The sequence below is a fragment of the Melospiza georgiana genome, chromosome 3, assembly GCF_028018845.1.
Source record: "Melospiza georgiana isolate bMelGeo1 chromosome 3, bMelGeo1.pri, whole genome shotgun sequence".
In the NCBI taxonomy this organism is placed as follows: domain Eukaryota; kingdom Metazoa; phylum Chordata; class Aves; order Passeriformes; family Passerellidae; genus Melospiza; species Melospiza georgiana.
The window spans coordinates 13,346,338-13,369,030 of NC_080432.1; the positions used below are offsets into that span (position 1 = coordinate 13,346,338).

The 22,693-nt window shown below is 41.1% G+C and overlaps 1 protein-coding gene across 1 annotated transcript; it reads right to left on the reverse strand.

The window, feature by feature from the left end:
- Positions 1-355: 355 nt before the first annotated feature.
- Positions 356-18,782, reverse strand: PAPOLG (poly(A) polymerase gamma). Its single transcript, XM_058020586.1, has 23 exons — positions 18,724-18,782; positions 16,373-16,531; positions 16,221-16,287; positions 15,515-15,596; positions 15,323-15,432; positions 14,695-14,748; positions 13,499-13,610; positions 12,516-12,605; positions 11,827-11,965; positions 11,625-11,697; positions 11,425-11,545; positions 11,034-11,118; positions 10,692-10,745; positions 9,035-9,154; positions 8,666-8,775; positions 6,722-6,843; positions 6,465-6,634; positions 5,468-5,556; positions 5,152-5,390; positions 4,215-4,286; positions 3,568-3,621; positions 2,701-2,795; positions 356-416 (listed from the first exon to the last, which is right to left on the reverse strand). Exons 1-23 carry the CDS (start codon positions 18,780-18,782, stop codon positions 356-358), a joined length of 2,337 nt encoding a protein of 778 aa, XP_057876569.1.
- Positions 18,783-22,693: the final 3,911 nt, after the last annotated feature.

Here is a 22,693-nt window from a genome sequence, read left to right on the forward strand (position 1 = left end):
AAGAGATTGAGATGAGGGACCCATGCTCAAGCCAGACACCCAGCAAGCAGCTAAGAAAGCAGAGAGAAAAGAACAACGTTTGGAGGAAGTCTGATAGCAAAGAGCTTCCCTCACACAGGAGTAACTTCCCTTCTAATCACTTCAACAGAGCAGAACACCCAAGTTGAGTAAGTTTGAACTTTATTTACAAACAGCTGAATTCTAATCTGCAGAGTCCTGGGGCAGCATCGAGCTTCTGCAGCATCCAGGGAAACTCCAGAACACTGACGTCACTTGACATCACACTTGACATCCTTATATGTCAAGACACATTAAGATAAGATGTGTAATTCACCAATGGATCAAGTCTGAGAAACTAGTAACCTAAATTCTTCCTGAATGCTCTTCTCAAAACCCTGAACATTCTTCTTAAAACCCTAAGAGTGAGGAAGAAAATAAAATAAAATTTATAAAGAGCAATTAGAAGATTAACCACAAATCAAGAGCAAGATAAAATGATCTGTGTAAAGGTATACCCATAGCTAGGTTAGTTTAGTTTGAGAATAGCTGCATAAGTGCATGTGCTGACATAGAGCCTATGGGAAAATCATCCCTTAGTCTTGGAACACTCATGTGGGAGAATTTAAAAGCATGGGAATATTACAGGACTGTAGTCTACGACAATACACTTCCCATATTCCTTTTGCTGTTTATCTTATCACCTACTTCAGCTTTAGTTCCTCCAGATTCATGATGGATTTGTATTTACACAGGTGCTGAAGCTGTATACCTACTGTAACTGGTACATAGAAGTGACAATGTTTGAGTGCCACTGGTTTGGAACAGGTCACAAAAAGGAGGCAGTCATTTGATAAACCCAAGGTGTAGTTCTGCTAAAAGCTACTTAAGTAATAGGGGTACTGTTTCTTAATTTTAACCTGAATCAAAGCTTTGCAGTCTAAATTTTGGGGGTTTTGGAGGGTAGAAGGAAGAACAAGGCCTAAAACCCACTAAGGTCAATTTCTAAGGGATAAATTGCACTTGAAACAAGCTGGAAACCAGAGAACAAGGGGAAAAAAAAAAGTAGATTGTGATTAATGTAGCCATGCTTTCCCCAAGGGTTTGGGATACTGGCAGCAGAGGGAATGCTAAGGAGTCATGACAAGATATCACCTCCTATTTCCTTACAGTCCTTCACTCTCCTCACTGAGGTGGATACTTAAGATGTTTAGAGCTCAGATTTGCTCTTTAAGACAAGCAACTCATTTTAAAACAATTCAGGGATATCTTTGTCCACATACCAAATTGGGACTTGGGTGAGTCATGCAGTTTGCACAAACGGCAAAATGCAGAGGGCACTAAATCAAACCCCAGATCTAGCAGAAGCAGGAAAGCACAGCAGTGCTCCTGGTCTCCTCAGATTTACTCTAGCATGGCAGTTTAGTGGTAGATGTGGCAGTGTTAGGTTTACAGCTGGACTCTAACCTAAAGGTTTTTCCAACCTAAATGATTCTGTGACATTAAAATTCTGTAGAAAGCTTTTTTTCTGGCACTGCCTTCCTCCCATCCCTTTAGAGTTGGTTTAGTTGTTTAGATTTTTTTAAGCAGATCCCATCTGCACTAAAAAAAAAAAAGAAAAAGAGACTAAGGATTTTAAATTTCACTTTGAAGATAGTTTTTTACAGTACATACAAAAATACTCTGGAGAAACAACTTACAAGTTCACTTATGAAGCCATCAAATGATAAAGAAATTACAATAGAGAAATAGCATAATACTTGTTTCATATAATTAGAATTACTCCCCACCCCCCAAAACCCTTAATGCACTTAGTTGGGTAAGCAGTGTTATCAGTTTACAGAACCAGACTCGAGACTAGGACAGGTATTCATGTAAGCATTTAGAACAGCTTTCAGGGTTTATCAGAAACCACTTTCTGCATGCAGCTTGCAGGTGGGCAGTAGTGGCAGGACAGCCTCAGCTGTTACATGTTTCAGTGCATCTTTGCTGTGTGCTCAGAGTTGGGCTTTACTACCCAGTGACACAAAAAAACCTCTCAAGTCTCATGCTGGAGCAGTCTTGAGACAAAGAAAAGGATCAGATAACAGAGCACGGGACATGTCTATCTAATCTCCATACCTTGGTAGCATCCTCTGCTGCATTTCCTTCAATACTGAACTCATTTAGGGGCCTCCATGGGAGGCAGCACCTGTGCAGTGCATGGCTGTGCAAGACAGGGGCAAGCTGCAAGGAAGCTGAGCACCATTGTGAGAGGAGCACAGGAGTGCGTGGTGTGCCAAATGGGAAAATAATTGGAGAGAAGAACAATGCATGCACATCCATTAGGCAAGCACAAAGGAACACAAGCGCGCTCGGACACACTCAAAACCAGAATGTGGTTGCAGCAACTAATTAACCCTGGTGGTATTTATGCATTCTGAATCCAAGGCACAGGACAGGTTGGCTTTTGTAGCTGTTTCAGCTGGTGACAATTTAGACTTTTTAAAAACTCCTAAAGGTAACTGTTACAAGCACATGCCAAGAGTAGTTCAGAAGGAAGCAAGCATCCAACAGCAGTATAAAAATCAGACCATGATTTCAGCTGGTCAGTTACAGCAGGGCCACAGTACCCTTGTACCTTTGTTAGTAACTACAACACACATTCAGAATAAGGACTGGTAACAAGTGATTATCCTCTTCACCTGAAGATCAACCACTTACCCATTAAGGGTAAGTTTGATGGATCTTTTAATGATACGAATGCTATTTGTTGGAACAGGAGATGAAGAATCTGGCAGTTCTTTACTGGAAAGCCTCTGTAACACACAAACAGATGCCACAGGAAAAAAAAAGGAAAAAAGGAATTTTTAATAATTATTGAATTAATTTTAAATTCATTAATTCAGAAGTAGCAGCAGATAAACCCTTTCCTAGCTGAATATAACATTCTTTGTGTAACACTGTTTATGTACTAAACCTGTATGGCTCAAACCCATTTTTAGAGAAGCCTTTTTTTTTTTTAAGCACACCACTTATTAATTACCACCATATCCAGAGGAAGAACATTTTCCCCTCTGCACAATTCTCTTCTTGCATGAACTGAGACCAGTATATCCCTGATGGAGGGGGGAAATTAGCTGGGAGTTGCTCAACAGCACAGTAAAGGAAGATTTTTCTCAGATCCATGGATCAAGAAAACAGAGTCTCTACTGTCTGGACCACTTCCAGCCTCACAGCCCTCAATTTCACAACATTCTACATGACACAGAGCAGTTAGTCACCTACAGACTTCAAAGCTTCCAAGTCTCATCACAGAAATCAGTATACAAGTACTGATAACAGTACAAGAAAACCAAACCAGGACACAAACTCAAGTGTCTGAGGGTATGGAAATGTGGTTTGGCAAGTTCAAAACTTGGAAACTTCAGCTTTTGTGAAGGTCATTGCTCAGTTATTCAATTTGTTGGAAGCACAACGGGCAAAACCCTATTAATCCTCAAACCACCAAGTATAATGGTACATATATCTTTGTACATGTAATGAAAACTGACTCTGCTTTACCTATGAATACAAATGCACAATAAATACCTGTGATCTTGATGTGATCACTGGAATCTGCATGGATTTTCCATCAAGGACACCCTAAAAAAGCCAGAAGGGATTTGTTAGGCAGTATTGCCAGGTTCCTGACTGAGAGGCAGCAAGCTCTGGCAGTGAGGACACCTTAAAATCACACATGCATTATCAACCTCCACCCCATGGGGAGTGTGTTTAGGTATCCTGAAGCCCTAAAACCACACAGACAGTGGTTCAGGTATTTCAGCCCTCACCAACAAGATCTCATCTTTATTTGAGGGCGTGCCCTCAAGAGTTTATGCCTCAGTAACAAGCACCATCAATAGCAAAGCTCTCTATCTTCCCTCTGAGAGGCCAAAGGATTTAGTCTTTACAGCAGTTTTAATTCACATCAGTGAATCAAATAGTTTTGAAAAGAAAATTCAGTATTATTTCAAACATGGAAATGAATTAGACACTACCAAATCAACTAACAGTAACATTTAAAAGATAGTTAATACAAATGTAATATTTGGAGAGTGAGGACTGAAATAAGCTAAACTAAAAAGTGTATTTTTGTTTCCATCAGGAAGTATGCAGAGAATTTATGTGAGGCAGTCTAATAACTAAACTATTGAGCTTTTCAGTTAGTCCACTGAATAAAATCACTTAAAAATTACATTTTTTGTAGCTCTCTTCCTCCCATCTTGAGGGTATCCACTTTCTGTGAAATCCGAGTCCCACACGTTTAGCTGGAGGAACAAAATACACAGACTCAAAATAATTGCTGGGCTAAAATTCTCTTATTTGGGTACAGCTTCCAGTCAACACATTAAATGTATTAGTGGCCATTCTAAAAAGAGTATTTACACAAGTCCACCATTACCCCACAGGAATTTCAAGCCTCTGAAAATGCCCTGCTAACCAAGCCTTGAAATCTGTACTTGCAATATTCAGCACTAGATTAAGTTCTACAAGATGATTCTTTACAAGTGTCAAAACTGAGGGTTCTTTCTCTGGTTGTTCTTTGCTTGTGCCTCAAATCAGAGCTCAAGCTCCAAGAACAGCTACTTAAGGACATTTACACATAGGAATAAAACAAATTAAGTACTGATCTAGAAGTTCACAAACCAAGACCTAACAAGAAACTCCACACTATCATTTCTGAAGTAATGACATATCGAGGAGGCTGCTGATTTCTAAAGCAGCACAACTATCAACAGGCACTCAAAAAGCATCTGCCAGAAACAGATTAACTCATACTTTTACAGTCATAAGATTCATATCTTCTTTGTTTGGAGATAGTTTTTTTCTGCATTAAGCACTGCTTCCAGATGAGACAGTTCATTCAGCAATTGGTCACTGCAGTAAACACAGCAGTATTTAGATAACTTGGCACCTGATGAGAAGCAGTCATGAAGTGCCAGATCTTGAAAATATGTTAATAGTTACACACCATATTCATTACAATTACATTCCAGTCCAACTAGAATGTAAATTTAGATTCCCAAATCCTTTGGGGATGTATAAATGCATTCATTTTCAGTTATTTAACTTGTTCTACATCAGTAATCAATACTGCTTTCAACCCTCCTTGGACTAGCCCCCCCTTCTTGCCTTTTCTCCATCTATGGCTTTTTGGGGGCACTCTCCTGCTGTTGGTGGACGAGATACTTTAGAGCTTGGTGAATAATGCTGTTTAGGTGAAGCACTCCTAGGATCCGTGATTAGAGTCCCACTTAATTTATGCTGCTCTTGCACAAAACACCTTCTGAGTTGACAAACCGTGTCATATCCTGGAATGGTGCAATCAGTGGGAGGTCCCGGTGATCTTAGTGCAACTGTAGCCTCCATTTCTGCAGGAGACACCTGGCTTTTAGAGTTTGGCCACCAAATTAAAAACTACATTCCACCTACCACTTCAAATACATACTTGGGTCAGTCACAGGAATGCAAAGTCCCTTAGACGTGGATGGCTCAGCTACACTGTTGGCACCACTACAACTCTGACATTCAACATTTCTATAAAAGTCAAACACTTGAGTTATAAAATGCTAGTTTGTGAGATACTGTATATGTCATTTCCAGAAAGTGCATGCAAGACAAACACCGACCTCCTTAGCCCCTTGTCAGAGCTCTATTAAACAACACAACCTCCCAGGCAATGTAGCACCAGACCATCATTTTGCTGGATTTCAGACTGCAGATTTAAACTCAAGCATTTTCTTTACTGAGTCTTTATGTGCTGATATATTTTCCCAGATTAGTCCACCCAGCTCACTGTGCTGCTTTGAACCACTGTTCTGTTCTACCCAGATGTCCACACAATTTTTTGTGGTTTGTTTTTTTTTTCTCCATGTGACTCCTACAGTATCAAACTTTCTGAACAGAGCAGGTATCACATTTGGTAGGATTGGGCAATTACTCTCAAGATTATGTATCCTTCCTGTGCTTAGGGATAAACAGACTTCCCAGGAAGTGACAGACTTTTACTGCCTGAGCTCTCATACCACTCCACTAAGTCAGCAGCAGCTCTGGTGTTTCTGACACCAAAATCAGTATGTCATTAGAACTTAATCTGTTTGGCATGAGCAGTACTTTTCGTTAGAAAGAACACTCACTTGCACATAAAATACTCCAGCTTCAATCTACCCACTAACCTGTGAAGATTTACATTCAAGACTAAATTTCCCTGGTGTCAAGTTCTCCATTCCTACATGTTCATGGATATTATTTAGATTTTTTTTCAAGGATTCCTTTAACCTGGTCTCCTACCACATGCCCAAAGGAGATTCCAGCTTTGTTCCTGAAGCTCTTAGAGCCCTCCAAATGCTTATGATCCACATAGATCCAAACTAGAAATCCTAGACTCATTTACAGTGAGTCAGTTAAAAGCAGCTTCTCCACAGTTCCAAGGTTATGGCACTAACCTTTCTGTCTCTGCTGTAGAGATGTCCAACTTAGATATCTTATTTAACGAAGAGGAATTAGAGGGTGTTCTGGAATCTCTGTCTTTGGAACCATCCGAACAGCTTTCACCTAAAGAAGACCTTTTGCACTGAAGTCCACTATTATTTTGACTAATATCTGACACCCTTTGCTGAAACGACAGTTAAAAAATAAAGTCTTCAAGTAATCATTAAAGCTTTTATTAAAAATTACCAGAAGCGCTGGATTTTTATTATACCTTCTTTCTTTTCTGTAAGGTTCCTGCTGGCAAAAAATAATGGAGTTGCTTTCTCTTCACATAAGTTGCCTCAATCTTCATACCTTCCTTTAGGATGTTGAGGGCACTGGCCTGCCTGTAAACTGACATCAAAAACAGCATAGGAGCTTAGTGGGGATGTTTGCATTAGTGCTGGTCAGTTATACTTGGTTTCTTTAGAAACATGTCTGCCCAGCCCAAATGAAGAGTTCCCATATTAATTTAACACAAAACACTGCCCCAAGCACTCCCATCATCACAAAAAGGTGACTGTGACCTGTGATGCCCATTTCACACTCACTACAGCCCAGCCACAACAGCTGTTTGAGTTCAAATTTGCATTTATAAATTCTATCTGTCCAAAGAAGCCAGACTGGGTTTTAGAGACATCTGACTTAACAGACTCACTACAATTTAAACAGGTTTTTCTCCACTGCCTGCAAACAGCCTTTTATGCAACTGGCAAAGGCTATAGCAGCACAACAGTTATTACAGAGTTAAGTCACATTTAGATAAGCTTATCTAACTGGCCTATCACTGGAGCATAACTGGAAAGTCAGCTTACTGACACACAGAGTGGGAATCAAAGCAAGGATATGCAACCCAAAGGCTTTCCACAGGAGATCAGAAGTGAAGTAAAAGCACAGAAATGAGCCCACACACCAGTATGGACAGTTCCTTCAAATGAAATTCAATAGTTTGTATGTAAAAGGGAAATAAAGTTCACTGAACAAAAGCCCTCCAAACTGAGCCTTCTATTCTTGAGCTCCTCAACTTGAAATTAATCTTTGCCCTCTGAAATTATTCTCTCAAAGTCAAGGCACACAGTAACAGCTCCCTAGCAGAGAACTACTGGTCCTCCCCACACATTCCAAAGGGTTTGCCACCTCTCAAGGAACAGCTTTTCTGTTCAATTCTCTCTGGATTCACACCCCACACCCAGCACATACCACAGGCTGTGAGAGCACACAGCTAAAGCAAGAGCACACAGCCACACTAACAATGTTCGTGCACAGAGGACCATTAGTTCTGGCCTCTCAGCAGCACATAAATCTCATTAACATAATTTCATTTGCCACTGAAATGTAGTGCCACTGGATGTAACGTGCAAGTACAGAAATAGCAGTGCAAGTCTGAGGAAATCACCCTGCCTGGCTTGTAACTCAGATGAGAGTTCTGATGCATTTTGCTGTGCTTTTCTCATATCCCAAGCACGAGCTATGAAGGAGGCTGGGTTTTACTGCTTTTACTCATGTCATCTGAGCAAAACAACACAGAAGTCCTGCTGGTGCTATGGATAAACTCCAACAAACATTTACAGGGTTTCACTGTTTAGAACTCTTCGTCCAAACACATTCATCACTCCGAAGAATAGCCTAATTTCCTTATTATTCTAGCATTATCTAACAACACCTGCAATATTAATTTATTTCTACATCTATCAAAAGTAGTATCAGACTTTGGACACGAAAATTTACACGCATGTAATTACTATGTGACAACCCAATGACTTCCACAGTTCTGGGATCACATTATACACAAACTGTCTTGGAAAAATACCATCAATAGGCATCAACAACTCTTTTCAGAGCTTGACACAGTCACTTCCCACTTCCAAAGTGGGACTACTGTTTGACAAGTATAGCTACCCCAGCAAATGGGCATCCCTGGGCTTCACAGCTGACTGTCCCCTACAAGAAACGCACTTTTGTGAGGACTTATTTCACTTATGGTACACAGTACATGACTGTAACACACTTTTGTTTTAGGATGGCCTTACTGTGACAAATGTCAACATAATGTGTTTTTGAAGCTAATCTTTTATATGTTGCTATCTAATAACAAAAGGAAGTACTTGGTGAAGCAACTTCCACTGGAACAAAAAGAATGACACTCTACAAGTCTAGAGCAAAAAGAGAGCCTTACCTGTGTCTGTGAATGACTGTATCCCATGTGTTAGATCAACGTTAGTCTTTACTGCACTTTCTGCTTTCTTAAACACAAGCCCAAGAAACCACATTGATACAAATCCACTCCTAAAAAGAGACAGATTCAAAACCTGAGTTGGGCACTGATAGCAGTCATTTGGACTCTGGTACATTTTATTTGTTCATTTTACAGCCAACCCAGACTTAATATCTCAGAGCACTTCTCCCTGAAGTGCTCCCTTCTTTAAAAAGATTTTATGTGTTCAGGACCCTGCCAGAGACACACTGAGCCTCTATCATCAATGAACTGAGGAAAATGAAGATACAATTTAGCCAATGTGTACTTCAGAAAAGCAAAAAAACTCACTGTTTATAGAGAACTTCATTGCCAGGGAAAGACTGTGGCTGCACGTGTGCAATAGTTATAAATTCATTCCTTTCCAAGTTTCCAACCAGCACACGGATTTTAGACTCCACCAGGCCAATCCTAATAAAAACAAGAGGTATTTTATTAATTTTTAACTGTATCCAGCTCATCAGTTAGATGCCTTTTTGTAACACAGTGTTAACCAATCAACAAGGACCAAGTTTCATACAGCAGACACTAGATCTTGATATCACATACACACACTGTAATTGGAGACGTTCCCAGTGACATTTGTGCTTTTGTTTCTAAAGACAGAGACGAGTAAGTTTTACATGTACTCTGCACAGTTCAGATACAACACTCCCACCTGTAACCCATGATGAAAATAACAAGGAGCAGATCCCAGCACCTCTGGGGTGCAGCAAAACTCCTTTTTTTCAAGGAGAACAGTGGTTTTGGAAAGGCTCGAGCACAGCTGTTCAGTTACACCCCAGTAAAGATGCAATTCTTCTTGCAGAAAATCAGTGAAAATGTAAAAATAGTTATTTTAATAAACAAATCATCTAGTCAACACTCCCCTCAGAAACTTCCCTAAGAGATGAATCATGACCACAAGGGCTTTAATTTCAATAAAGTACTGGCATTTCAGCCTTCGGCCTAAAACTCTGTTAACTCTAAAAGCAGTCACAAATCTGTATGTTCTTCAAAAACATCTTATGTTGATGAATAACAGACATATTATCTATTTCCAAATCCACTCAAGAATTGGTGAACTAAACTTTTCCTTATAATAGACTGAATCAAATTTATCTTCTGCTTATCATTTTCCCACGCTGCAAAACTGGAAAATTTGCCTCTATTTCTGTCACTGAAAAAAGCAAACCCTCAGCTCTTACCACAGGCAGAATTTCCCTTGTCTTTATTGTAAGGTACAATAAGCTTTGTTCGCTCAAGAATATTTCACATTAAAAGTTATTTGGCCCTCTGCCCATACACCTTGTAGTACACAACTGTGACTGATACCAAGCTGCAGCTGATAAGATTTTTAGGTGAATATTTTAGAAAGTTCAGATAAAAGGTATTACTTATTAAAACTATATTTAAACATTAAGCTATCTTTTAGAGATGGCACAAGAATTATTTGACTTAAGGCACAAAGCAAACTTTGAAATAAAAGTAAGTGACCCCAGAATGGATGTCTGCCACAGACAGGTGTTTTGCTTCCTTACTCGAGCAAAGCAAGCAAAGTACTAACTTCTTAACAAAGAAATCCACTGGAAAGTGAATAAACACACATTACAGTGCCTTAATTCCTCACCATTTCCCCTTATTTCAAAATTCACAGTGACTCAGCACATTCACATTGGTTAAACAACTAATTATTAGCAAATCTCCTTTCTTTGAAGAAAAGCAGGTCTGGAACAGGGTGACTACACACCAGTGCAATCCAGTCCTTAAATATTACAGTAAAACTCTTTATGAAAACAAGTGTAAGGCTCTAGAACAGTGGTCTTCAAAGCAGGGAGGGAAAGGGGTGCACTCCATGCCTAGCTGCATAGTTACTGACTTTATTTGTTAATACAATTAACAAAAATATGGTGCAACATGGAATTGAGTTTCAGTTTTGCACTGGAGTCACGTTTAAAGCAGCACTTACCAGTTCAGGTGATGCTCTTCTGTAAAGGCACTGGCAGTCAGCACAATGTAATGTCTAGAAGAAGAAAGGCAAATGAGTACACTAGCTCAAGATTTTATTCTACATTCTAAACATCAGATTTTTCTTCTTGGTAGGAAAAATGCTGTGAGTGGCATAAGACAGCTTTTCCCATCTTCCCTATGCTTATACATACCAAAACTTATATGATTACTTCCAGTTTCTTTAAAAAGCCCTGAACTGAAAAACATCAATCCAATTTTCTATTTAGACCCCAAGTTAAAACTCATCATGCTAACCACTAAGCAAATAACTTCAAGTTCAGACAACAGACTTCATACATACTTGTACTTCTGAAAGAAGTTCAGTGGTTCAAAGAGCTTTGACCAGTCTGATTTTCCTTTGAGAATCTCATCTGTAACTTCAAGACCTACAAATAGGGTTGAAAATCTGATCACTATTTTTTTAAATCTCTTTAAAAATCTCTTAAAAAATCCTATGACTTTTTTAAAAGTTTAGAAGATTGTAACAGTAACTGACAGAAAAAAAAAAAAGTAGGAATTCCCCTGACAAAATGCAGATCCCACAACAGCTTATTGGAAAACTTATTGCCTGCAATGGGCATATTTCCCAGAGAAATCTTAAACCTAGAGCACCTCACTGAACAAAACCAGTTCAGATGGCATGGTTTCACAGAGCCAGGATGAGACTGTGACAAGCACAGATTGTACTTTACCACGCTGGAACTCCTCCACCATGACTGCCCGTGTTGACACAGACACGTTGTAGGTGGAGTTCTGCTGCGGGTAGGCTGGGGTGATGATGGGCATCACATGGTACCGGTCTGATGGGTTCACCTGCGAGGTTACAACAGCTCTGCTCAGCACCAGCCAGGGCAAAACAAACTTTAATGCCTCTGATTGCAATGGTACCTACCCTGGGGTCCCAGACTGGTAAATTAAGAAAGCTCTCTTCCAGTCGTTTCAGCAATACTGGCTTTGGCCAATCCCTGTAGAAGAAAAAACAGTGAAGTGTCCATTTTAAGCTCTGCTCTGCATGGGATGCTGTCAATGCACATCTTGATATAAATAATTACAAGTGTTACTTCTTTATGCAAATTAAAATAATCAGCTTTTACCATTTTGAAAAAATCAAGAAGAACTTGTTAACGAGAGTAGAGGCCAAAGCATTTGGGTAGAGTTGACATATTCTTGCTACCAGCATGGCCCAGGAGACTCCACCAAGAAATCCCATGATGTTGGAGTAAACACCACGTCCTAGAAGGGATACCACACAGTTAGTCTGAGGTCTTTCAAATTTGCAGCACCAGCTGCACAATCTATAGAATACTTAATACATTTCAGCCTCCATGTCATTTATCTTTGCAGTGCAGCAAGGCCAAATTGCTGGTCCTTACAGTGATGAGAAAAAGAATCAGCACAACACCATGTCCCAAAATATTGCTACTGTGGAACTTGCTTGTGCTGCTACACTTCAATTCCCCTTAAGGTTCTGCCATTCTTCTAGTACTTGCTCTAGCCACGTGGGTAACTGGGACTTTCTTATTCCTTCTACACTTAATTGGGAATTTTTATCATTTGTAGTCAGGTTCCTGATAAGCAATGCAGCAGTGTCTCATAAGCACTCCCTTCTTCGCTGAACTCCATCTCCAGTAAAAAACCACATGGACAGACCATGAACCTAAACTGAAAGGCTTTTAATACAACTGCTGTCATTTACATAGCAATACAAAGCTGAGGTACATCCAACAGTGAGCATGAGGTGCCTCTGAAGGGTTTAAAGGTCACAAAGCACTCTGGCACTCACGTTTTGCCCACAGTTTAACTGCACGGAGCGTGAGGCGGAAGTTCTCCAGGTTGGGCACCAGGCGCAGAATTTCATCTGTGACCCTGCTGCCTGTGGGACAAAAGGGGAAGCACACGAGTTCCCAGCAACAGGCACAGCTCAGGAGTTCCTACACTGGATCAACAGCTCGTGGTTCAAGTCTAGGAGAACAGGTCTGGAGTACTTGCTTTGTATTAAATTATCGACTGCACACAACTTTCAGCATCACTTTAGGTAACCGGTGCCCTCAGCAGCTTTGTTTAGACTACAACTAAAAAATTTTAAATAAAGCCTCCCCACAGGATGTTTTGGTCATAAACTACAACCCAGGAAGCTCCACCTCAGCATAAAAAAGAACTTTACATCACAGGGTGGCAGAGCACTGGAATGGGTTGCCATGGGAGGCTGTGAACTGTCCCTGTCTGGAGGGATTCAAAACTCACCTGGACACACTCCCGGGTCAGCTGCTCCAGGTGACTGTGCCTGAGCTGGGGGGTTGGACTGGATGATCTCCAGAGGGCCCTTCCAACCCTAAATATTCTGTGATTCCAGAAGTCTAAATATTCTGTGATTCCAGAAGCTAAGTTTCTTTTGACAGCCAACAACCATTAAACCAATTGGAGCTAAACATTGAGCAAGTCAGACTTCAGGTATTTTAATTACTTTTTTTTTTATGAACAACATTGTTTATCCTTCATACATTTTTATCAAGTGCCCTACTTAGTCATCTGAATTTCTGGGGCAAGCTGGAACACCTGCTCACAAACCAATCAAACAAACATGAGACACAAGTCTGTGTAAACACACAACTCCTTGAAATACCTAAATTTAGGCTCACTGGTCACCTCCTCAGAACTCAAGTACACTGGAGATCAGTTTCTGCATCATGTACAGAATGTGGATTGTGCAATGTGCATTGTGTGCCAATTTAAATGTCCCTACAAGGGTGTGCAGAATGTGCTCACCATTCAGGCTCCGGATGCATCTTATATCCAGGCTCTTGAGGCACGAGTCATCCCTGAGATCGAGATCATCAGAGACCGTGGGCAGAGAGAGCTTTGCAAACACGAGGTCAATCTTCAAGAGAAAAAGGGTCAAACATGACTTAGAATGCAGCACTGCTTGCAAACAGGACACCAGGGAGGGACACTTGGTCATTCACGTGGTTAACATTTGTATTTACAATTAGGGGGCCACAGATAAACATTTATTTGCCAGAAAACAAGAAAACCTCCCTAAGTTCCCTATTTGTTTACAAAACCACCTTTTTTTTTTTAAGCTCAGGAAAGGAAGAGGTTTTTTGTTTGTTTTTTTTTTTTTTTTGAAAGATTACTCTAAACTTAGAACTCCTACTAAAAGAAAATTTTTAATTACCCATAAAATTTAGACAAATTAAAACCACTTCAACTATACTTCAACAAATGAGAAAGCATTTCCTTTATGCTGTAAGGCCTTAAGCATCTGGTTTTTAGTATAACCTGGGGCAAGCAAATGATTCTGTGAATGTCTGTAGCAGACAAAGGCCACAAAGAGGTCCTTGAGTGTCTTCATGATAGTAATTACCAAGCAGTAACTTGCTTAGGTGTTACAGCAAGTGGGTATTTATTCTCTACAGGAAATGTATTCCAGATAGAAGGATTCCTGCAGCTGACAAACAGAGGCAGGAGTCCAGTGAGTAGTTTTACTTTTCATTTTCCGTGTTGTTTGTCTCACAGGGACTTTATTTTTGATTTTCAGCAGAACACCAGGAGATTTGTGCAGGGAAGCACAACAGAAACACCCCCTGCAGAAAGGGAGCTCTTGTCAGAGCCCAGGGAGTCACAGCAAGGACACTGCCTCTCCTCCCACTCTGCACATCCTTGGGAGATAAATGCCACCCAAGCACGCTACCCTGGCCTGCAGCACGGGTGTAAAAAGAGATGGCACTCATGTTCCCACGCTTGCCAGGGGATTATTTTCCTAGAAGATCCCATTTTGCTTCTTCTGGGATAGGTTGTGGTCTGGTTGTTTAATTACAGCTCCCTAAATGTGCTGCAATGTACTGATAAACTTATACAACAGCAGGATCATAAAATCGTGAAAAAGTTATCCCATTCTAAAGCAGGAAAAACAAATCTCACTTAAAGGTGAAAAAAACCCAAATAAAAATTAAAATTCTTACCTCAATGCCATCAAACTCAAATTTGATAACAGGTACATATGCATCCTCAATGGCCTGTGAAGGAGAGGATATCTCTAATAAGATATCCTTTTGCTACTTTAAAGTTTTTTCCTACACTATGATAAAATACAAGATTTACACTGAACTACTCAGTACAAAGACTAAGTTCCTTCCAAACACAAAAAATGCTAATAACTCTCACTTGGGACAGCACTGTTAGGGTACCAACACTACATTTTAGTAAAAGATTTTATTTAGGCAAGAGATTGAGAGGCTGATTGTGTGCTGTAACAAACAGTGCACAACAAGCCATCAGTATCAGTGGCTGCAAGCCCTTCCTACACCCAAGGTGAAAACACAGCTTCCAGGGACAGCCTTGCTTTTTGACTCATTCCCAAAACACAGGGAGGGGAGAGGCACCACAAAAACTCTTTTGTGATGTGCTCACTGGGGAAAGGAGCTAAGAGCTGGACAGCAACATTTTCATGCTGCATAAACCAGTACATTGGAGGGTACTCAAAATTGATCTAATTTTGGCTTCTAAGATGTTCACTACCAATGCAAGTCTTCAACATGAATATTTTTACTGCAAAATTTACACAATCTATCAAGCAGAGAGTTTACTCACTCTCAGGTTTTTTACTTCCTCTTGATTCTTCAGCTTTTCAAAGAATGACTGAAAAAAATCTGATCTTTCCACGTGACTCGGAGCAACACAGAGGGCATCGATGTCTGAACCTGCAGGGAGATCCCATTGCTCCTGTTACTGCTGGAAGTCACCTTCCAACACCAGAGCTATGACCAGCTCTGAAAGTACTACCTTTGGTGTGTACTCCAAGTCTGTAGGAGCCAAACGTAAATATTTTGCCACCAACTTGTTCTGTTATTGAAGGGGGAAGGTTCTGTGGGTAGAAGAGAAAGTTTAAGACGCACATTATCCTCTGAGCATGTAAGTTATTTAGAAAAACTCTAACAGCCTGCATAAGCAATGTCTTCTCACTCCCTTACGTTTTAGTTTATTAGGTTTTGATTCTGTTTTTCTGAAATAAGTTGAGCTTGCAACTCCAAAAAAAGATTACAGGTGATGTAGCAGTACTTCTATAAATTTATACAAATTAAGACCTATTATTAGACCTCCCTGCAGCAGAGACACATAAATTAACACAACCTAGGAGCCATTCAAAGGTCATGTCTAGAATCATCATTTCAAGCTAGACTGAGTGCTGTAGGCTGTCTGGGCCAAGATTAGTGCCAATTTCAGCATCTTTCCCATCCACATCGCCTTGTTTTGGCTTTGTTAACAGCTACGAGTCACCTGATTGAGCCAGTGCAGGAATTTATTCAGTTCCCCAAAGACTGTGAGATCTTGATCTTGAAATATCTTTTACAACTTATCTCAGTGGCAGTTACTACAGCTCTACTTGATATTAAGAAGTTAAAAGCTGAACTTCAGCACAGATCCCAGGAGCCTAGCCTTTAAATCAAAAGGCTTCAGCTGTTTTGACAAAAACAAAAAAAATTCTTACCTTGCTTTCAGCAAGCTCTGAAATCCATTCTCTGACAAAGTTATTCAGTTTTCCAAGAACAGTTGTCCTGTAAAGAAAACTCATGCTAAGTTTGCTTAAAAAATAAAATAAAAAAAACCCCAGGAGGTTAACAAATTTTAGCCTTGTTATACCTGTGATAGAGTTCTTCCTGATCCTCAAACACCCCAAATGGCTTCATTGCTTCAATCAGCTTCTGAGTATGGATGTGGTCTTTGTCACTGGGAGGAGCCAAGCTAATTGGAGAGGTAAGTCCATAGTGCCCTTGAGGCTGGTTCTGCTGCCTGGAAGTACTGAGAGAAAACACAGGAATGAGTACATAAAACAAGAAAATCTTATAGGAAAACACCCCTTAGCTTACACATCACAAATCCATTTCTGCCTTTTCACCCCATGTTGAGAGAAAGGAGGAAAAAATCTTGCTTATCATTTTTAGAACACTTGACTTCACTTAGAAGTCACAACTATTTTAAAAAAAGCACTTATGGATGTAAGAAGCCATCCAAGATGCTGCCATCTTAACACAATTTATTTGCATTGCTCCAGCCCATCAGAACTGATCACTGGGAAATGAAAAGGTTTGAAACCCACCAAGGACAACCCTACAAGTTTTGGACATGTCAGTTTCAATTTAAGGATATTCCAAACGGTTTCCTGCTAGCACCAAACAAAACAATTCAACATCTTTTAATTAAACGTTCTTGTTAGGTTTCTGCTGATTCAGGAAGGGCATTATAGTTGATTGTAAAGCATATAGATCTGTTAAACAGAGTTGATGCAATAAATTGGGTTCATTACTATATAAACCCCTTGCTTTAGAAAGGGGGAAATGGAGAAAGAACACCTTATTTTGCATTACCAGCTGAAACCAGGAAAGATTTCAGCTGGTAATGCAAAAGGAAAGGAGTGGGACTGGAGGTAAAAATGGTGCTTAATGCACCTCTACAGAAACACCAGCACCAAAAGGGGAGACACCCCAAAAAGTCTCATCATGCTCATCAGGGTCCAGATCCTGAGGCTCAAGGGATTAATTGTGCCATTATTTATGCAGGATATTTCCCTCCTTCACACATGTACAGCTTCAAAGATCAGCTGAGTTAGGCAAAACATATTTATACCTATTTAAGGTACCTGACCCCATTCTGGCTGGAACAAGATTAGGAAATATTCAAAGACAAGCTTCACCGCTTGATTTTTAAAAAGACAGGTTATTTCACAGCTCCTTGTTTCTAATTGTTGCCTTTACTCCCTCTCTTAAGGAGATTTCCCTCTCTTTAAGTATCCTTATGCAATTACACACAGAGCTCTAGTCACACGGGTTTTTTTTCCCCCCCTTTTCCTCTCTCCAAGCCAGTTTTTCAAACTTTCTTCTCTCTGCTTTCCAAAAAAGCTGGGGAGGCAGGCATTAGGGCTGTAGTGCTATCAACAGGTATCCCCAGTCAGAAAAGCTGTTTATTTACAAGCCTAACCAGGCCTTGACCTAATTTACCTTGTTTATAGACATTGACAATTTCCATTTCATAAATAAAAATATTCATAATGAATATTTTCCTTCCCATGATATCATTTTCATAACAAATACAGGAGGAAAGCCTGTACTTAATTGCTGTGCATTACAACTAAATTAAAACACCTACAGCAGCAACTGCTTCCATGTTTTATGCATTGCTTGCATTGTACAGCTTGCACTTCATAAAGTTTGCACAGAACGAGGACAGGATTTAAACTACACCAGCACTTAAGATGTTTCCAAGGTACAAAAAGGCACCACCTGCCTTTCATTGCCTCATTCTGCCTACAGATGATATAACTGGAGACTGACGTAAAGCACAGTATCAATTAGATAAACCTAATACTATTAGCATCAAATATGTTTATTTTAAATTAAATATTATTCATATAAAATTCCTCCAGTCAACAATAGATATTTTTCAGTTGCTTACACATATCACTGATAGCTTGACCTCACAACTTAAGAGGTGAGGGAAGCAGCACCTGGTAAGTTTCACTGAGTGAAACTGAAGAATTTGTTGCCCCTTTTGGAATAAGAAATAAACGAAGTCCTACTTTGCTCTCTCAAGCATATAAACACAGAATTAGGGATCTTATGGATCCTAACACACATGGCACACCACCCATTCACACACCAGCCTTCTCTTTAAACCAGAACCCTGCTGCACTTTAATATTTTGCCAAACCTTGCTACAACCTGTGCACCACAGCAAAAACCTCCAATGTGTATCTGCTCTGGTAAACCACACTTTTACACAAAAAGCCGTCCTAAACGGATTTATTCCGGGTTTTGCCCCTCATTTATAGCTCCCCAAGCCGCAGGGCGTGTCTCCCCACACACCCAGGGTCGGGGGTAAGGTGCCACAGGCCTTCAGCCATCGCTGCGGGGCACAGCGAGCACAGCCCGGCTCCTGAGCCACCAAACCAACAGCAGCACCCAGGGAAAACAAGGAAGGAGGAAAATCCCCACCACCTGGGACCTTCATCGAAGGGAGCCCAACTCCACCCTTCACCGCTGCCGCACCAGCTCATGCTGCGCGGCGCCCGCGGGCGGCTGTGCCGGCTCAGCGCTCCCCGTGCCCGTCCCCGAGGCTCGGGCAGCCACTGCTCGGCTCTCCTGCGCAGGGCTCCGCAGGACGCGCAGCCCCAGAGCAAGGCGCAGCCCCGTTACCGCCGTTCCTCGCCGGCCATTGCCGTTGCTTGGCGACGGCGTCGCCGCCACACGCGGTGAGACCCGGGCGAGGCAGCCCCGCCACCCGCACTCCACCATTTATTTCAACCGGGAATTCCTCCCCTCGTGGGCGAGGGCAGCTCCGGCCGCCCGCGGCCCGCCGGGGCCCCTCGCGGGGCGGCTCCGGCGGGTGTCCCCCCCCGGCCCGGCGCTGTCCCCTCAGGGCAGGGCGGGAAGGCGCCGCCGCCTCACCCGCGCGTCTCCTTCATGGCGCGCGCGCACAGCCCGCGCCGCCGCCCGCGCTTCCCGCCCTTCTGCACAGCCGCCCCCTTCCCGGCGGCCTCCGCGCCGCCCGCCCGCCTGCCCGCACGGCGCCCCCTGGCGGCTGCTGTGCGGTGTGTCCCCTCACGGCGCCCCCGCCGTCCCCTCGGGCTGCAGCCGGGGTCCCTCAGCACTTCTGGGGGACGGTGCTCCTTCCCCGTGGGCGATATTCCTTCCCCGAGGAGGATATTCCTTCCCCGAGGGGGATATTCCTTCCCCGAGGCGCTGACAGACCCGCCGAGCCGGGCTAGTCCCCGGCATGAGGCAGCTCCGCATCGCACCCTCACTCCCACAGGATGCTCCCGCTCCTGACATCCCCTTCCAGAAAGAAGGGATAAAAAAGAACGGGAATCGCTCCCGAATTAGGCTCTGACAGCTTCCTGACATCCCCTTCCAGAGAGGACGGGTGAAAAAACCCCTCAGGAGCTGCTGTTGTTTGAGTTTATTCTCATCCAGTAAGTGCAAGTGCAGCATCCCTTGACTGCAGCTGGTATGGGTGGGATTTAACACATTGCAAATGTCAGTGAATAGTACCCACCACAATGTCATTCCCATACATAATTATCACAGAAACACGGAGTGGTTTAGGTTGGAAAGCACCTTGAAGACCGTCCATTTTCAACTCCAGGGACACATCCCCTTATCCCAGGGTGCTCCCAGCCCCAGTGTCCATCCTGGCCTTGGGCACTTCCAGGGGCAGCCATGCCGCCATCACAGGGAAGATGTTTTCCCCCTAATATTTAATAAAAACCTACCCTCTCTCAGTCAGAACCCATTCCCCCTTCTGTCACTACATGCTCATGTAAATAGCCTTGCTCCATCTTTCCTTGAAGTCCCGTTCACACAATTATCACAATTTTGGGCCAACACCGTGTGTTACAAACTGAGTATTAAATCAGCCAAACTACGCTGAGAATATGGCATTTACATTACAATTCCCCGCTCACATTCAAGTCCGCAAAAAGTTAAAAAATCAAAAGCATAATGTTTTTGTAAAGTTGAATAGATCTTTGGAAAAACTTTTGCTTCTTGCTGCCCAGATGTCTTGTCATGTCACAGCCTTTTCTGAGATTAGCACATTATTTCTGTACTTTTCTGAGTTGTTTTTAACATCTTTTTTGAAGTAAAACACATATTGTCTTTCACGATGCTTTGAAGAAACACAAACTTAACTTTTGTCCTGAAATTGTAATAAATTAACAAAATAAATGTACCTTTAGCAGGATTGTCTACCTACCCTACTCAAATAACCTACTGGGGAGTTGAAAATTATTTTATCTACTGAACATTTAAATTGTAATGTTTGTGCTAAAGTTTCAGTCTGATAGGATTGATACTTCTGCAAAGAGCTATAATGGTAAAGAAAAAATTAAGCAAATTTATTGAGAGCTTTTTTTGAACCTCTAGCCAAGAACCTTTTAGTCTCAGATAATCATTAGGGTATTCTTTATTATTTCATGGTCCTCACAACAATACTGTGATCCTACAATCAGGAAAACTTGTGTGCTGCTTTTTTTTTTCTTTTCTCTCAGGTTCATATCTCTACTTAGTGTGAGGAAAACACCTGCCTTTATTTTTCCGGATTTACAAGGCCAAATACCCAAGTTTAATTTTTTTAAACCTGAAACCTATTTCTGCTGCATGGTTTAGTATCTCAATGTGAGCTTTGCCTGCCCACAGATGTGATGGAAGGTTTTTAATGGACAAGTGATACTTTCCTTTCAACTACCTGAAACATTTAGGAAAATAATTAGCAGCTCTTCAAGCACAAAAGTTTTTCTTCAGGTACAACTCAAATGTTAAATGGAAGTGAAGACTAATCCAGTTTAACCATCTTCAATGCCCAGCTAATAAAGAGTTTTGGTTTTGTTTTTTTTTTTTTTTAACAGAAAATAAGAGTCTCCTCTTGTCTGCCGTTTATTTAGTCTAGCATTAGTTAGTTACTACTAGTTATTTGATTGTGATTTATTTTGTATATTCTGCCCACGTTACTGCCACAGTTTTATCTGTAGCAGTGACTAAACCATGTAATGTTCCAGAGTGTATAGAGTTTGAGGACAGGTTGTTTCAAGGCAGTGCTTTCCTCTGCTGGATGTATTAACTTTGGTGAGGCACACAGTTTATAGAAATGGCCAAAAATGAATTAACTATTGTAGCCAGGGTTCTTTCTTGGTGTCATGCTTATAGCATTAGCTTGAGAGTGATGTGAAGTGGGGTGGGATGTTTGGGTTTTTTTAGTTTTTAAATTGCTGCTGCATTGTAAATTTCCTTCTCTGTGGTAAAAATGAGATGATATCTGAGTACTTTCAATCTGTTAGAGGCTATTCCTGAATTATGGAGAGGTGCTTTGTAAACACCTAGGCTATGCATTTTCACGTGTCAGAGTCTGTATATGTGATTTTAATCTAATCTGTGCAGTTAATGATGTTAGTGTGATGTGGTTTATAAAGCACTTGTGGGAGACCATGTCTATGATAGACTTGTGATGTTTGACAGCCTCCTTATTCCTGGATAAAAGAAGTTTTCTGTATATTCCTTATAATCTTGCTGTTGTTGTTTCTTACCCCTTTTCCACTTGGGTCTGTCCCTGTGTCCCATAGGGAATTTTGCTTGTAAATGACTGTCCCTTTTCAGTGGGAAGTGGCAACTTTATCCATTTTTCCTTTTTTAAAAACTGTTTCTCTCTATCCCAAGTGAGCTAATTACCCATTGCTATTTTATTTGATAAAATGCTTTGTGATTATCACATTTAAACACTATAAAATTTTAATGATTAAAGATGAATGAGCCTACACAGATTTTTTTAAAGGCAGATCTGAAGAAATTTGGGGTTTATGCATGAAAAGTTATGTACTAACTACTGCACGTGACTCTCTGTGAAATATGCCTAAAGGGAGACTGCTGCAGAGAAAATATTTGTGTGGTATTAAAATATTGTCCACATCACAGAAATTTATCAGAAAAAAATAGTTTATTCAAACTTTGTATTTGTGCAGGGGATCTTATCTGTGTAATGCACTATATTTCACTAGAGAGATTTTTGTCTGCAATAATTTGTATATATACATTTAGGCTCTGATGAATATCAGCTAAAATATGAAATTCAATTCTGGAAAGCTGCATTTTGTGATAAATGTTCCCAGGATTCACTAATCTATCACGTGGAAGATCTATGTTGAGAGATAACACTGCAACAGCAGAAGGTGGGGTTACTGAAGACAGATCTTGGGTGGGTTTAAATAAGTGGTGGCTGTAGGGTCTGAGCGCTTTGTTGTGCATTTGGGGGGTTTTTTCCTTTATTTTTCAATTTCAACAATTTACCGAGGGGCTGTAATTCTGTAGAGCTGTAACCTTACAAGCTGCTGAGAATTGTAAATGCATAAAACATTTTATATTTGAAGCCAGCTGAAATCCCAAGCTTGCCTTGGAGGGCATCTGCTTTGGAACTGTC

Excerpts from the sequence above, each read along its gene's own strand:
- PAPOLG (XM_058020586.1), bottom strand. The coding sequence starts at position 18,782 with ATGAGCTGGTGCGGCAGCGGTGAAGGGTGGAGTTGGGCTCCCTTCGAT. Across the intron at positions 5,557-6,464 it reads TCTACAGCAGAGACAGAAAG|AAATGTTGAATGTCAGAGTT; the intron begins GTTAGTGCCATA and ends TGACTTTTATAG. Across the intron at positions 3,622-4,214 it reads GGAAGAGAGCTACAAAAAAT|GGTGTCCTTGATGGAAAATC; the intron begins GTAATTTTTAAG and ends TGGCTTTTTTAG.